The sequence below is a fragment of the Myotis davidii genome, unplaced genomic scaffold (genome assembly GCF_000327345.1).
Source record: "Myotis davidii unplaced genomic scaffold, ASM32734v1 scaffold93, whole genome shotgun sequence".
Lineage (NCBI taxonomy): Eukaryota > Metazoa > Chordata > Mammalia > Chiroptera > Vespertilionidae > Myotis > Myotis davidii.
The window spans coordinates 4,459,058-4,476,326 of NW_006292095.1; the positions used below are offsets into that span (position 1 = coordinate 4,459,058).

Sequence of the window (17,269 nt, forward strand, 5' to 3'; positions counted from 1 at the left end):
GATTAACAGCTAGACATTCGGGTTTGCACTCCAGTATAATGAAAACATACTGCGTTAAAATACAAGCTTATGAAAAACCTTGAAAGTCTTAGATTAGAAGAAGGGAAATGCCGTTATCACAAATATATTTGAAACTCAGAAATGTATTTAGCTGACATATTCTCAGAACCAACTGACTATCTGCTTTCACATGTATAATCTCATTTTAGAAGAAAGAAAACCACAACCACTTGGAAAACAATGTGTATTACTTCAGGTTTGGCATTATTTTCAAGTATGCTTGACTTTTCCCCCTCAGGTTTTAACTTTTTGGTGAAGCATTGTCTGAAACTCCTTTTAGATCTATCAGTTCCTGTCCTTTAGCTACAGATGGTCCCCTGTATGAGTTTTACTTGACATGTAAAGTGAGGAAAGCTGCCAAAATTTAAACAGGCTTCCTGTATGGCACAGATACACACCCTGGCCTTTTTCTAACCTCAAAATCCACATCCATGTCTAAGACACAAGGTCTGACTCCAAGACAAAAGTCTTAAAACAAAATCTCAGAACCAATGCATGAAAATGAATGACTTTTACAGTAATTCAAGAAGGGTTCTTAGATAAATTTTCAGAGGGTCCATGAGGACTCTGAAACTCAATGAAAAATCATGTGAGAGCATTGTCTGGTGGAGAAAATCCACAGCCTAGCATTTAAGAGCCACTGTGTTTAGGGTCCTCAAAAGGGCCCCTCTCATTACTGTATAGTTATAACTTCAATCCCTGCCCCCAGTCACTACACTGGGATTTAAAAAACTCTTAAACTACTGAGGGAGGGAGAGGGGGGAAATCTCAACATCAAAGAATGAAACTTGTCACCTCTGAGAACATTCAAAAGGAATGTGTTACACGTGCTGTTTTAAGCAATTTTAAGTGTGGGCTAAATCCTTGACGGGGAACATTCACCAAAACACAAGTTCAAATAGGTTTGTTTAAACAAAATTCAGTCACCTTACATCATACATGTTGACATTAAGACTGCACTAAAGGGTGGACTAAAGGGACACTAAATATCAAGTGAAAGCTGGAGGGGGTATGGGTCTGGTCAGCACACTGGGTGTGGTAGGAAGTGACTTGGGCAGGCTACCCTGGAAAAGAATCAAAGCCCTAGGAACAAGCTGCAGAAAATAACTTCCTTTTTCTGAAGGCTGGTTCAGTTTGTTGTGCCGAGTGAAGTCAAGGTCAGGAGGCAGCCAAACTTTGGCCTAAGTCTGCAGAACGTTCTCCACTCTTTATTTACATGAAGCTCTTCTCCTCTAATAACTACTGGCTATTTAAAATACATTGTTTTGAAGGGGGAACCAAATTGCTAGCCTGCCCAGTGACCCTGGCCTTGGGATGGCCCCATTCAGAGGTCAGGCATTGTGAAGCCCTGTTAGACAGGCTCACACACCAGATGTGCAGGAAACACCGGAGTCATCACCACTAGACAGTAAGTTGTCTCCCACAAAATCTGGTATAAAGTGAAAAACCAATGTGAAGGAAGAAAAGGGAGGAAGTCGAGCACTGACTACTGTGTAGGCATGGTGACTGAGCATTTTACAAAACAAAAACTCATGCAGTCAGAATTAGAGAACACACAGGAAGAATTTCACTTCTTAAGGACTTTACAAATTGGAGGGAGTAAGCAACCAGAGCAATCCTCCTCACCACTTCCCATGTAAAATAATACTCCTGGTGCCTTCCATTAAACTAAAATTAATAAATTCCATATGATAAAGGGTATACAAATAAGCAATTTTTTAAAAAATGGCCAAAACAAATTTTAAAAATATGCTCACTTTAAATTCATATACAATTAATAAACAGGATACCGCCCTAACCGGTTTGGCTCAAAGGATAGAGCACTGGCCTGGGGACTGAAGGGTCCCAGGTTCGATTCCGGTCAAGGGCATGTACCTCTGTTGTGGGCACATCCCCAGTGGTGGGTGTGCAGGAGGCAGCTGATTGATGTTTCTAACTCTCTATCCTTCTCCCTTCCTCTCTGTATGTTAAAAAAATCAATAAAATATATTAAAAATATATAAATAAACAGGATACCATTTTTAACCTATCAGATTTGTAAAATTAAAATATCAATGATACTCAGTAACAGCTGCTAGGCAAGGGGGCCAGTAGGCACTCTCATACATTTCATAGTAAACAGCATCACGGGAATCTTTCAGGAAGTATTTAGCAGTATCTACCAAAATCCAAAATGAATTGATTCTTTAACTCATCAATTCCACTGCTATGGAATTTATTTTAAATATGCACACAAAGAGGGCTAAACACACATATGTACAAAGATGAGGATGTTCACTTAAGTGTGATATTAAAAAGTATTCACTTTTTTGTGTTATTATAAAATATCATAGGAGACTGATAGATGACTTAAGGTGCAACATTATATTGGAATATTATATAGGTGGTAACAATGAAGTAGACCTATACATGCTAATACAGGAGGATCTCAAAGACATGGTGTAGGGAAAGAGCAAAGGAAAGAATAGTGTATTAAAGTAAGCATCACTATTCATTTTAAACATATAAAGACATATAAAACTGATATTCTGAGGCCCAGAATCTTTCTTAGTACGGAGAAAAATCTCTTCTACTCAGAACTTAATCCCATTCTACCCATTTCTCTTATTTCAGTTTCACCATAGGGTCCCTATTTCTAATTCCAACGTGCTCCACCTCTACTTTTTCCAAGACCATTGGTTAGGCAAAGTCTTCTTAGATATGACAGCAATAGATAAAATGAACTTTATCAAAATTAAAAGTGTAAAAAACTTCAAATGATAACCTCAAAAAAGTGAAGACAACCCACAGAATAAAAATTGACAATCATATATCTAATAAAAGATTTGTATCTAGAATACATAAAGTACTCACTTTAAATTCATATTCTTACAACTCAATATAAAAAGGTAAACAACCCAACTAAAAAGTAGGAAAAGAATCTGAATAAACATTTTGCTAAAAATATATGTGAACAGCTAACAAGTACATGAAAAGATGCTCAACATCATTAGCCATTGGGATAATTCCAAATCAAAACCAAATCAAATCAAAACCACAAAATACCACTCAACACCTAATAATATAACTACAATCAGACAGATAGCAACAGGTGTTATCAAAGACATGGAAAAATTGAAACCCTCATACACTATTGGTAGGAATGTAAAATAGTGCAGTAACTTTGTAAAAAGTTTGACAGTTCCTCAAAATATTAGAAATAGTTACCTTATGACCCAGCAATTCCACTACTAGGTATAAGCCCAAGAGAAATGAAAACATATATCCACACAAAAACCTGATCACAAATATTCACAGCAGTACTATTCATAATAGCCCCAAAGTGGAAATAAGCCAAATGTTCATCAACTGAACATTTTGGGTAAACAAAATGTGGTATAGCCATACAGTGGAGAACTGACAATAAAAAGGAATAAAGTACTAATACACGCTACAATATGAATGAGCCTTGAAAGCATTATGGTGAGTAAACAGAGTTAGTCACAAAAGAGTACATATTTATATGAAATGTCCAGAACAAGCAAATCTATTGAGACACATAGTAGATTGTCAGTTGCCTAGCACTGGAGGGTAGAATGGGGTGGGGATGGGGTGATAAATATTTTAAACATTATATTGAGGCAACAGTTGCACAATTCTGTTCATATACTAAAAACCATTGAACTGTACATCCTTTAAATGGGTAAACTGTATGGCATGTAAATAATCTATATATATAAAAGACTAATATGCAAAGTGTCTCCTCCGGAGTTCGACTGGGAGACCAGGACTTCGATCGATCGCTATGACTTTTGTTGACCACCAGGGGGTGGTGCAGAATGAAGGATGGCCCCAGCTGGCAGCTGGGGAAGGCAGGTCCTGGCCAGCAGCCATAAGCCCCCCGATCGGTCCTGATGGGCAGACAGGCCAAGGGACTCTACCTGTGCACGAGTTTCATGCACCGGGCCTCTAGTACAGTGGCTCTCAACCTTCTGGCCCTTTAAATACAGTTCCTCATGTTGTGACCCAACCATAAAATTATTTTCGTTGCTACTTCATAACTGTAATGTTGCTACTGTTATGAATCGTAATGTAAATATCTGATATGCAGGGTGGTCTTAGGTAACCCCTGTGAAAGGGTCGTTTGACCCCCAAAGGGGTCGTGACCCACAGGTTGAGAACCGCTGCTCTAGTATCTCAATAAAACTGTTGTTTTTTTTAAAAAAAACATGGAGGCTCAGAGGGTAACAGAGCAGGAGCAGTGTCCTGAAATATCTAATAAAATGGTCTACCACACCACAGACTTACATTTCAGAAAATGCTTCAAATAGCCTCTCATGTGTGTTACTTGTAGGAACACATACTTGAGAGAGGTGGTAGGTCTCACTTTCACATCAATTTGGGATTTTAAATTTCTCCTGAGGAAGCCTACAATGTGCTAGATAAAATCTATTTACAGAAGGAGGTGAAATAAATGACATCACTCCTCTCTTGTATAACAGACATAGGCAAATATATGAACCATCCTAAAAATATGACAATTGTCAAGCTCAAAAGACTTTGTGTTTTTGTTGTTGTTTGGGAAGGTAGGTTTTTAAAATTCTAATTTTTAATATTTGACTTTACACATTCCTCCCTCACACCTTCTCTTGCTAAATCACCTATTTGATGTGATAATTATCTATTTGCTGCTAAAACATCTGGGGAAGCCAAGAAGCCTGGGAAATAGAAGGCAGCTAGCTCCCTCCAGACTCACACTGTCTTCTTTTTACCCCAGAGCAAAAACCAAGCGCCCAAAACAGAGTTGATGCTCAATCAGTGCCTACTGCCCAGGGAATGCCTAATACATAAAGGATGCCCTTCTCCTACGATTATATTTTTTAATACAGAAAAAAAGTAAATACAAGTAGTGATAAAACCATTCTGCCCTATACAACAGCTGTAAAGAATTGACATTTGTTCTTCATTTGACCCCTTCCCTTTGAAGAACCCTCCTCCTTAAAAAGATGCTTGCCCTTGCCCTCCCAGCCCCTACTCCCAAGTTTAAATAAAGCGCTTCCGAAGAGAAACAAATGTGATTCTGGCATAATGCCACCCTTTCTGTTCACGGTCTGACCTGAGGAGACTTACTAGGATACACATTAGCATTTAGGCAGGTTTGAGGGGTTTTTTCAGGTTCGTGTCTCCGAGTTCCAGTTCCCTCAAAGTGAAATATATTGTATATATGTATGTTCTCAGCCATTTAGTCAAGGGCATCAGCCTTAAAATGGAGTTGAACACTATATATTTACTAGAGGCCCAGTGCAGGAAAATTCATGCACTCGAGGAGTCCCTCAGCCCGGCCTGTGCCCACTTCGCAGTCCGGGACTCCTCTGGGGATGTCCATCTGCCAGCTTAGGCCCGCTCCCTGGGGGGTTCAGGCCTAAGCTGGCAGTCAGACATCCCTCTGCCAGCCCAGGAGCCCTTGGGGGATGTCCTGTGAGGAGTGGGCCTAAGCCGCAGCTGGACATCCTTAGTACTGCCGAGGAGGCGGGAGAGGCTCCCACCACACCAATGCGCTTGCAGCCATCAGCCAAGCTTGTGGCTGAGCAGAGCTCCCGCTGTGGGAGCACACTGATCAACAGGGGGCAGCTCCTGCATTGAGCATATGCCCCCTGGTGGTCAGTGCATGTCATAGAGACTGGTCATTCTGCTGTTAGGGTCAATTTGCATATTACCCTTTTATTATATAGGACTGTCCAGCGATAAGCCAATGGGACAAGAAGGCCTTTTCTAGGAAGGCTGGGTAGAACCTAAGGGTGGAGACTGCAGAGCTCACATTCACCTGACAATCACTGGGACCTCAAGTCAGGGTGCCAGGTGAGTGAGTCAAGGCAGAAAAAGGCAGAACATCCTCTTAGGTGTGCCAGAATTTTAGGATGTTACCACTTAAAGCAGAAAGACAAAATCAACACAAACACACCCTGACCCAAACCAGATAATGAGCTAACTGTCCAAACCTCCTCCTCCCCACCCTCCAAAACAAAATCAAATGAAAACATTGCCCAGGAACTAAGGATTGGGTGTTGGGGAGTAACTGCTTTCTGTAAGAGATAAGGAGTCAGGTGCCAAGTTGTTCTCTCAAGACAAGAGATAATCTTCTAACTCTAGAGAGAGGCTGGCTCTAAAATACAAGACTCTGGTAAAGAATCATCTGCAAAGCCACTTGATAAACTGAAAACCCTTGTACTAAGGATGAAGCAAGTACTTCACATTTCCAAACCAGCACCTTATGCTATTTTATTTAAAAAGGGAACCAAACCCTATCCTCTGATGGGCAAGATTACAATAAGGTAAGAGGCAGGGCCCATTATTCAGGAAGTGTCTGCCCATCAGGAAGCCAAAGCCTTCTCCAGAGGAGCCATGTAACAATGTCTTCCCAGGAGTTGCCCGAGTTTTGCATCCGCCTGGATTTGTTTGAGGTTACATTTCAAACAGAGCAGAAAACCCCCGACCACAGACAGAATCAGAGAGGGCTGCCCCCTCCCCACTCACAGGAATTCTACATCCCCAAGCCACTGCAGCAGGAAGAGCAAGGGGAAAAGTGCTCGTGCTACCAGATGGGCCTCCTTTGCAGAGATCTGAAATTGTGTAACTTCACTCTGTTGCTGCCAAACAACCATAATGTGCATCTCCTCAGAAATAATTACTGGAGAATTCAAAATACCAACCGCCTCTCTCACAAAGTAGCAACCGCCTACGCAGAGCTGGGAAGCTGATGAAGGATAAAGAAAGAGGCAGCGAGAGAGGAGCCTCCAGACAGCAACCGCAGCCAGTGCACGTGAGACACCTCCTACAACTGAACAGGGACCCTGGCTGAAGGCTAAGTCACTTTCCTGCCTCCTGCTCCTTCACTCTAAGAAAAGGGGCCACAGGAAGGGCAGGGGGAAGCAATAAAGAGGCCCCTAACGAGGACAGTAATAAAAAAAGTAATTATACCAAAAATTACACCCTTTGGTATAGAAAAAAAATTTTTTTAATAGAAAAGGGCCTTGTGGTAGCCACCTCCAAGATGACCCCCAATCAATCTCACCTCCTGGCATTCACACCCTTGGACGGACTTAGTAACCAAAAGGATATTGTGTAAGTAACAGTGTGACATCTGAGGCTGTGTCATAAAAGACATTACAACTTCCATCTTGCTCTTGGGTCACTCATTCTGCAGGCAGTTAGCAGCCAGACTGGAAGAACACTTAAGCAACCCAGGGACAGATCCATCCATACGGTGAAGAAGTGAGGTCTTGCACCAACAGCCAGCACTAACTTGCCGGCACGAGAGAGCTACCTGAGGAGAGGATCCTCGGGCCCCAGTCAAGCCTTCAAATGACTACAGTCCCAGCCAACATCATGACTGTGTTCTCACAAGCAACTCTATGTCAGACCGCCCAGCTAAGCTGCTCCCCAATTCCAGCGTTATGAAAGCTATGCAAGATAATAAATGTTTACTGTTTTAAGCTGCTAACAAGTTTTGGAGTAACCTGTTATGCAGCAAGAGAGAACTAATCCAGACCTCTTAGAAACATCTCTTCCTATTCCAAAAAGGTGCAGAGTCCCAGGAGGCTATACAAATGTTCATGCGTCCGCCTCTCCTCACCCACATATGACTCACAGGAGGAGAAGGAAGCAAAACCTAGTACTCAGTGTGTCCATTTCCTCTTTATCTCTCACTGATGAGCTGAAGCTAAGCATTAAGGAAGCAAATGTTTTCAATCTAACAGTGCTGTTTACCCAGGGATACTTTTTTTTTTATTTGCTTCTGACTCTCTTTCTAAATTGTGCTTTAAACTTCTTAATGATTCATGTCCAAAATTCCTAAAATACATTTTATACTTTATATATTATATATGCCAAGTTAACACATGTGGAAGATGTACTTCCTGCTAATACCTAAAAGGATACTTAAGAGGATGCTTTCCTCCATCATACTATCCTGGCAACTTTTTAAGAATCTTTATTTCCTGTGATAAGTCTCCTCTTTAGTCAGTAAAGAGAGATTTCACACATTCCCTGGAGAGAGAAGCTACAGAATATGTTCCAAGAGCTCTGGATCTATGATCTTAAGAGCTGAATTTAAGATCCCACTCTACTACCAGCAGTAAAGGCGATGGCCTCAATTTCCTAATCTGTGGAATGGAAATCACATGTGTTCTATTTTATAGTGTCATTGTTACAAAAATAAAATTAGACGCTATAAAAAAAAACTACTTGCTTCCAATACACCCAATAAATACAGCTGAAACAGAAAATTAGTGGTCTTCTAGGTGGGAATCTTACAGTGGGAAAGCTGGAGATCAATAATTGGTTGTTAGATTTCCAGCAAAGACATAGGTAAGAGGATACCTGGACAGTATCTGTATCTGCCAAAGAGAACTGTCAAATTCCATTTTTTATTTGTCAATTAATGAACTGCTCCAACTTGTTACTATTCCCTTGGGTTTAGCCATCATCAATCTAACTCCTGGGGATCCAACTGAGTTTGTGTGAACTCAAAATTAGGTTCATGTACACGCAAAAATGAAGATGAGATCTTGAACTTATAAATAGCAATCCCTTTCTAGGCCCACCTTGAACAATTATTGGACAATTTAGCAACCCTCAGTTATCAAATCTCCTTGGTAATGGATGTTTGGGGTGGACAAACCATGATCACTAACTTGAGTTTAGGAGGCTGTGACAAATGCTTACCTCTAGGGTTTCCTATTAACAGTTTTACTGGTCACTTGAAAAAAGACACTATTAACTACTCTTTAACTGAAATGTTTAAATGGCTTTAGACCACATTCATTTTTTAAAAAATATATTTTGTATTGATTTTTTACAGAGAGGAAGGGAGAGGGATAGAGAGTCAGAAACATCAATGAAAGAGAAACATTGATCAGCTGCCTCCTGCACACCCCCCTACTGGGGATGTGTCCGCAACCATGGTACATGCCCTTGACCAGAATCGAACCTGGGACCCTTCAGTCCGCAGGCCGACACTCTACCCACTAAGCCAAATTAGTCAGGGCCACATCCATTTTTTATGTGGAGCATTAAATGGTAGCAGCACATTTTAGAAGGGTTGCCGCACCACCACCACCACTAGACACATACAGAAAATGCCTTTACCATCAGAAACTATTAAAGTAAGCTATATTGCTTTATTTTTTTTATATTGCTTTATTTGATGCTAAGGTAAGCCCAAAACTGTGGTATGCAAATCTGAAATGAGTTTAATCATTATAATATTTCTATTACATGAATTTACTATTCATCTTAAAAGGAAATTACTGCTTTGACAATTACTAAAATCTTTACTTTTGACATTGCCCTGGCCCCTGAGTTCTTTTATTCAAACACTGTGATTCTGCATTCTCTGAGGTCTTTGCTGAAAACACTACACTTTTTCCCAAAAACGTTCTCTTCAGATGCAGCACCATACAGAAGAGGTGCTCCCCACATGGCTCATTTACACTGGGATAAACAGAACAAAAAAGAAATATGGCTCTGATCCCATTTACTAACTAGTGGGAATTTCTAAGTTGAAACCTAAAAACATTTTATGGGGTGGCGGGGGGGGGCGGTGCGGAGAGGAATGGAATTGTGTCATGCTGCTGAGGTTTTCAAGCCTTAAACATCTTATAATAATATAAAACAGTAAAACATAAAAATTAAGCTGTGAGTCAATCAAATACAAAATCTATATATATAAAAGGCTATGCAACCGGCTGACCATCCGACCGCTAGCTATGATGCGTAATGACCACCCAGGGCAGATGCTCTGACCAGTAGCTATGACACACACTGACCACCAGGGGGCAGATGTTCAACGCAGGAGCTGCCAAGCTGTGGTGACTTGGCAGCGGCGGTTCTCGGGTGACACACTGCGGAACCAGAGAGGAGAAAGCCTGATTCTCGGGTGCATCACCCTAGAGCCGCCCTCTTGCAATCCAGGTCCCCTCAAGGGATGTTGGAGAGACAGTTTCGGCCTGATCCCCACAGGCCTGGCTGAGGGACCCCACCTGCCAGAAGGACCCCACTCACTCTGCAGATGCCCTTCAAGCTGTAGTGCCGCCCCAGGTGCAGTCTGCAGGGAGGGACCACGGGAGGTTGTCTCCAGGGTGTGTCTGGCCTGTCTAGCCCAGTCCCACCCCTCCAGCCACCTTCTAATTAATTTCCATTCAATGTGCACGAATCCGTGCACATCAGGGCACTAGCAAGAAAAGAAAAGAAAAGCATTAGCCTGGGATGTTGTAGAAGGAGCCACATGGGTCGAACTGTTGAACCAGGTAATGTTAAAAGTCATTATTAGTCCCATTATAGTCCTAGGATATTCTAATAATGTTATACTAAATCCCTAGGACAGTGGTTGGCAAACTCATTAGTCAACAGAGCCAAATATCAACAGTACAACGATTGAAATTTCCTTTAAGAGGCAAATTTTTTAAACTTAAACTATATAGGTAGGTACATTGTTACTAACTTAATTAGGGTACTCCTAAGGCTTAGGAAGAGCCACACTCAAGGGGCCAAAAAGCCGCATGTAGCTCGCGAGCCACAGTTTGCCTACCACGGCCCTAGGAGAACCATACTTATAGACTCAACTGGATACCTCCTGGGTTATACATCAAATACAAAGCATTAGAATAGAAAAAAAATCTAAGGCTTGGATTTTAACGAGATCTCCTTCTACATCTTACATCTGTAGTCTAACACATTCCAATAAATACACCATAACAACTACACAATAATACCAACAATATACCATATCAACAGTCAAATTACAAATCTCAAACACCCAAAGTTACATTAAAAACACATAATGGGCCCTGACTGGTTTGGCTCAGTGGATAGAGCGTCGGCCTGAGGACTGAAGGGTCCCAGGTTCGATTCCAGTCAAGGGCATGTACCTTGGTTTCGGGCACATCCTCAGTGCGGGGTGTGCAGGAGACAGCTGATTGATGTTTCTCTCTCATGGATGTTTCTAACTCTCTATCCCTCTCCCTTCCTCTCTGTAAAAAATCAATAAAATATATATTAAAAAAAACAACACATAACGGGCAAAAGTTAAAAGTCTATATTTGTACTTACAGCAAATGATTCCACAATTGTCTCATTCTTCCCTAACTTCCTTTTGTCATAACTCCTCAGATATTTTAGTCAACAAAGAATCAAGTACATTAACAGACCAATTACATCATTTCCATTTTGCAGAGAGACAAATAGCCAGCCCACAGCAGTCTATCCCTAAAGTCTTACCTGGGGGCCTACACTAATGGCACCCAGAACCCACAGTTCATTTGTTAATCAATCAGGTAGAGCCATGCTGCTTTTTTTTAAGTCATTATGCCAAATTAATTAAACTTTATATTTTTTATCAAAATTGCTGAAAGTGTGGGCAGGGAGAGGATGTTAAGTTTGCTAAGTCAGCAAACTTTTCTGTGAGGTTTTTCTGGCCATTGGATCTCTGTTCCAAGTACTCAACCTTGCTATTGTAGTATGAAAGCAGCCACAGACAACATCTAAATGAGTAAATGTGGCTGCATTCCAACAAAAATTTATAGGCCCTAAAATTTGAATTTCATATAATTTACACACATCCCAAAATATTTTTTTCAAAATATTTAATGTAAAAACACTTCTTAGCTCTTGAGTAGAAAATAATAGGCAATAGCAGGTGGCAGGTCAGATTTGGTCTTTGATCTATAGTTTGCTGATTCCAGATCTAGACTACCAAAATTCTGTCAACAAACAACTCCCCATTCCCTACAAGGCCTCCAGCAGTAAATATCTGAGGATTGATCCTGTTCTCTTTTCTTCTATTCTGGAGGAACACTGTATATCTTCGAAAAATCTATTCCTCTAAGTAACACATCAAACAGGGAAGGTTTAACTCCTTGTTTCAAGGCCATAGCACAGCTTCAGCATGGATTAAGATTCTCTTTCTCAAAGCAGAGTAACTATCTGGAAATAAAGGTGGATGTGGCCCTGGCTGGTTTGGCTCAGTGGCTAGACTCGAGCGTTGGCCCACAGACTGAAGGGTTCTGGGTTTGGTTCCAGTCAAGAGCACGTACCCTGGTTGCAGGCTCAATCCCTGGCCCTAGTGGTGGCATAGTGTGGGAGGCAGCCAATTGATGTGTCTCTCTCACATCAATGTTTCTCTCTGTCTCTCCTCCTCCCTTCCACTTTCTCTAAAATCAATGGAAAAGTATCTTCGAGTGAAGATTAACAACAACAAAAAAATGTGGGTGTATAGTGGGGGAGGTCTCAGTGGCAGAGCACAGCCAATGCAGCTTTGATAGTCTAAAAAATACTGGACAAAACCAGGCCATAAGCATCACCCCTACCCGCCTCACCACCCCCCCGCCCCCCCAAAAGGCTTATATAATCTACGCTTGGTGTTGCACCATGTCCTAGAACCACAAGTATTAAAAACTAACTTTATCAGGAGCCAAATAATCAACAATGTGGGGAGAAAGAATCATTCAGAGCCCAAAATTGACTTCAATTTGAAATGACTCTACAGGAATTTTTGCTCGCTGGCATCTTCCCTGGTCAGACCTGTGCTTTGGTTGTATTGTTACATTTACTGTGTATGTGTGACAAAGGTGTCATCAGCGCTCTGGTCTAGCTCTAGATGTTGGGTAGAAGCCCTAGAAGGCAGGATACTACCAAGTCAAAGAGCAATCGTCCTATTATGTAAAGACCTTAAATTGACAGATTTCAAAATATATAGTGGTTGTTTCCCAGACTCTACTCCCCGCTCAACCCCCCACCACCATCACCAATCATGAACTACTCCACAGTTTTTGTGGTCCATGAAGGAAAACTTTTTAGAGAGTGTAAGTCACCAAAACTTGTAATAATGAGTCAGTAGCACAGAAAGGACCAAACAAATGGGTCTTTATGGCTCTGGCTGCCGGACCTGGGCCATACAGGCCACTATCCAATTAGCAAAGAATCTGTCAGGATGAATCAGACTACCAGCTAATAGAATGGTGAGGAAGGGGCCGCCCAAACTGAGGGCAATTCAAAGAGTCTTTCAAAAACCAACTTAACAAGTCTTGTGAGCTTTATTTAAATGTGATGGGAAAGCTACAAAATAGTTCTTTCAAGCTTTCAAATCTCCCTTCTGATCTGCCAATCTTGAGAGAAGAAAAGGGAGGTTCTGAGAACAAGTGGCATCTTCAGGCACTGAGCGCTACAAATACAAAGCAAAGCACACACACACATTTTCCAAAGCACAGTCTTGCCTGTTCCCATGCAGACTCTGTCTAAAACCATGGTAAAAGCAGCTGGGGGTGCCCTAGCCAGTTTGGCTCAGTGGATAGAGCATCGGCCCCGGACTGAAGGGTCCCGGGTTCGATTCCAGTCAAGGGCACGTGCCCAGGTTGCAGCCTCGATCCCCAGTAGGGGGCATGCAGGAGGCAGCCAATCATTGATTCCCTGTCATCATTGATGTTTCTATCTCTCTCTCTCTCCCCCTTCCTCTCTGAAATCAATAAAAATATATTTTTTAAAAAGCAGAAGGGGGGTGAGTGGAGGGTATTTTCAATTCTCAGAAGGGGAAACACATAATGAAGCACACAATTTAAAGCAAAACCCAATCACAAAAAGCTGATATTTCACTGATTATCCAGCTTCGCCATGATGTCTACCACAGAGAACTTGACTTCCCTAGGCAACCTGTGAGGAAGTTACCAAGCAATAAAATACAATCATGGTTGGGGGTCAAAAAGTCATAATCAGATTAAAAATTAGATAACTGGCTCACTGAAAGCTGGCTCTATCCGCCACTGTAGGGTGATAGTGGCGGGCACTGGAATAGAGAAAGATGGTAAAAAGAACATCCATCCTAGAGTCCCTTCTCCAGACAGCAGCCAGCTAACCCTTTTTAAAAATATATTTTTATTGGTTTCAGAGAGGGAGTGGGAGAGAGATAGAAACATCAATGATGAGAGAGAATTATTAATTGGTTGCCTCCTGCACACCCTACACTGAAAAGCAGGCCTGCAACCTGGGCATGTGCCCCGACCGGGAACCCAACTGTGACCTCCTGGTTCATAGGTTGATGCTCAACCACTGAGCCACGCTGGCCGGGCCCGCGAAGCTTTTTAGAAGTAAGTCAAGCAGAATCCCTCTGTGCTCAGAGCCCTCTGTTGTGACTTGACCTGGGTTCCCTCAGAAAGATGTGCTGCAGCCCTACCTCCCAGTGTTTGCTAACAGTATCTTCGCAGATGTAACCAAGTTAAGATGAGGTCATACTGGATTAGGATGGTCCCTAAACCCAATGACTGGTATCCTTGTAAGTATGCCATGTGAAGACACAGATTAGTAGAGAGAAGGCCATGTAATGAAGGAGGCAGACTGTAATAAGCCAAGGAACACTAAGAATTGCAGGCAACCACCAGAAGCTAGAAGAGACAAGGAAGAATTCTTCCCTAGGACTTTTGGAGGGAGCATGGCACTGCTGACACCCTGATTTCAAACTTCTAGCCTTCAGAACTGTGAGAGAACACTAGTACATTCCTGTTGTTTTAAGCTACCCAGTTTGTGGCACTTTCTCAAGGCAGCCCTAGGCAGCTAACACATCCTCCAGTGGCTTCCTATCTCACTCAGAAAGAAAACCGCAGCATCATTACAATATGATCCAGACGGCCCCTTACCTGGTTGACTTCAGCAACTCCTGCTCTCTGCCTGTCACTCCACTCCAGCCACACTGTCCCCTTCACTGGTCCTCAAGCATGCGGCCACTCTGCCACCCACCCCCCATAGGCCCCACTCCGTCCCACACCTTTGCAGATGCCATTCCCTCTGCTGGAAGGGTTCTCTCCCCAGGCATCTGCAAGGCTGTTCCCTCAATCTTTCTTCAAGGCTCTGCTAAGTCTTATTATTAAACCTCCATCTAATTACCCTTCAGCATCTGCTACCCTCACCCCATATACCCTATTCCTCCTTCCCCCGCTTCACTTTTTCCTCCATAATACTGAAGACGAGCGGACATGTATCTTTCACTTAGCCTTTTAAAGGTCCATGGCCCTCTGTAGTGTTAGACGGGTGAGAGCAGAACTTTTTCACTGCTGAATCACTGTGCACTCTACTGAATAGATAAATGAATTCCGTCAAGACAGGTGAAATTTTACCCCAAACTGGCTGCGTGACAAAAAAGATTTCTACTAATTAAGTGGAACAGCAGAAGCTTTTGTAGATGAAGGGCAGGCTCAAGGTTGGGCTCTGAGGGGCTCGGGGAGAATCTCTGTGTACCAGGTTTTCTTAGGTAGACTGAGCAGCTCATCACCATTCCTGTGTGAGGAAGAGCAGTTTTGAAACAGCCTCTTCAGATTCCTCCTTATCTACAAAACGTCAACTCTCACCTATAATTTTTGTCTCCAGCCACACCCTGTAGAAAGCTACTTAGCCTGGGAAATTCTAACCTTGCGTCCATCACTGCATTCCTACACACATTTTTGTTTTTTAGGGGCCGAGCGGAAGGGCCCAGCAGGAAGGTTTGATGAAGACAATCTCCTCCTACAAATGTACAAACTACGTGGGGAAGAAAGCCTCTCAGACGACCCGGATCCTAAAAAACAAACATTTCAAATACACGGGGAGCTTTAAAACAGCTCTTACGCAATGAGGAGACCATCCAAACCTTTTTTTTTAATGGCCCTAAATCAACACTTTTCCTTCCCTCGTTTACATTTTCAAAACTTTAAAACAAAAGGGGCAGACCCTGGACGTCTTTCCTTACCTTGGGTGCTGGCCACAGGTCCTGCTAATCCGAGTGACGAATCACAGCAGTCCTTGAGAGGTGACTTGATGGGTGTTTCAACTTCAGGGGTCTCAAAATTACCCTCAGAATCCGAGCTGCCAAGGGGGAAAAATGAGGAATTACCACTTTCAACGGTATTTCCGACAGCCTTTATCACCTGTCAAACGGCTCACGTCCAGGATGTTTGCCTAACCCTACAACCCACTGGTCCTCAGCCCCGATTGGCCATGGGCGATGCTGCGGGCTTTTCTCGCGCATCCTGTCTCCCCGGATTCGCCACCATCCTCCGGAGCTTCTCTCCAGCACCATCTATTTTGATGGCATCCTTCCCTCGGACACCCCAGGAATAAAAGCTCTTTTCAACAGGCTCCTTTTCTCCCAAGAGCCCTTTCCCAGAGCCTTAAAAATTAAGATGGCCCCCCTCCCCCTAAAAAAAAAATTAAGCCAGTTCTCGCCACGATGCCTTTTCCCCCTGGCAGGCCTCTCCGCTACCTGTTCTAACTCCCTCGGCCCGAGGCGGAGGATGCGGTCACCTGCCTTCTGCAATCACACGAGTGACAGCACAGCAGAGACCACCATGTCTCACCAGCTGCCAGCGGCCTGTCATCACGCGACCTTCTCTACCAAGACCGCATTTTGGGGGACACAGTGGGAGCGACCTCTTCCCCACCGGGTGTGATCAATGGCACTGTGAGCGTGTGTGTGTGTGTGTGTGTGTGTGTGAGAGAGAGAGAGAGAGAGAGAGAGAGAGAGAGAGAGAGAGAGAGAGAGCTAGAGCTTAGGGCCGAGGGCCGGGGGCCGGGAGGGCGAAGCTTAGAGAAGGTGACGGAGGCCGACCGGGTGCGGAGAGACTGCAGATTCTGGGTTAGGTTCAGAAAGCTCACACTGAAAAGGGAGAAAGAAAACGCACGGGAGGACGGAACATCTTGAACTTCCGAATGCACAGCGGGGACCTGGTTCCGGGCGGGGACGTAGCACTGCCACGAATATGGTTACGCGGGTGGGCGACCACACACACGCACACCGGGTGAGCCACAGACGGATGGGCGGGTGGATGAATGAATGGATGGATGGATGGGTGGGTGGCAGCACGTTTGCATCTCGGCAGGGATGCGTGTACTTGCCTGAAACTCAAGGATTTGGTCTCGGCTTGCGAGTCCTCCTCCTCCTCGGGGTCGCCCTCGGGCCCTCCGGCCTCGTCTTCTCCGGCGCCCCCGCCGCGCACCGCGGACCACGTCCATTTCGCCCACTGCACGGGGGACAGGATCTGCCACGGGCTGAACGCCATGAGCGCGGATCCTCCGGCGCCAGCTCCTAAGGGTAGGGGAACGGGAGAGCCTTTTTTCCCCTTTCAAAATGGAGGGAACCGGTGACAGGCGCCGTTAAGCGTTTCCAGCGGAGGCGCGGATGTGGTTAAACGAGCGCCGTCGGGGCCGGGGT

The 17,269-nt window shown here is 43.6% G+C and overlaps 1 protein-coding gene across 6 annotated transcripts in view; it reads right to left on the reverse strand.

Annotated features, from left to right (window-relative positions):
* The window catches only part of TACC1 (transforming acidic coiled-coil containing protein 1), a 110,491-nt gene that overhangs the window by 28,308 nt on the left and 64,914 nt on the right, over positions 1-17,269 (reverse strand). For 3 of the 6 annotated variants that reach the window (XM_006765563.2, XM_006765564.2, XM_015565208.1), the window contains exons 1-2: positions 16,954-17,263; positions 15,809-15,924 (exon numbers count right to left, since the gene is read on the reverse strand). The exons of 1 other annotated variant lie outside the window; for it this stretch is intronic. In XM_006765563.2, coding sequence (XP_006765626.1) covers positions 15,809-15,924; positions 16,954-17,117 — 280 coding nt within the window. In that variant the 5' untranslated portion in view covers positions 17,118-17,263. Of the gene's footprint in view, positions 1-15,808; positions 15,928-16,953; positions 17,264-17,269 lie in introns of those variants that run through there. 2 more of the 6 variants (XM_006765562.2, XM_015565210.1) reach the window with 2 other exon arrangements.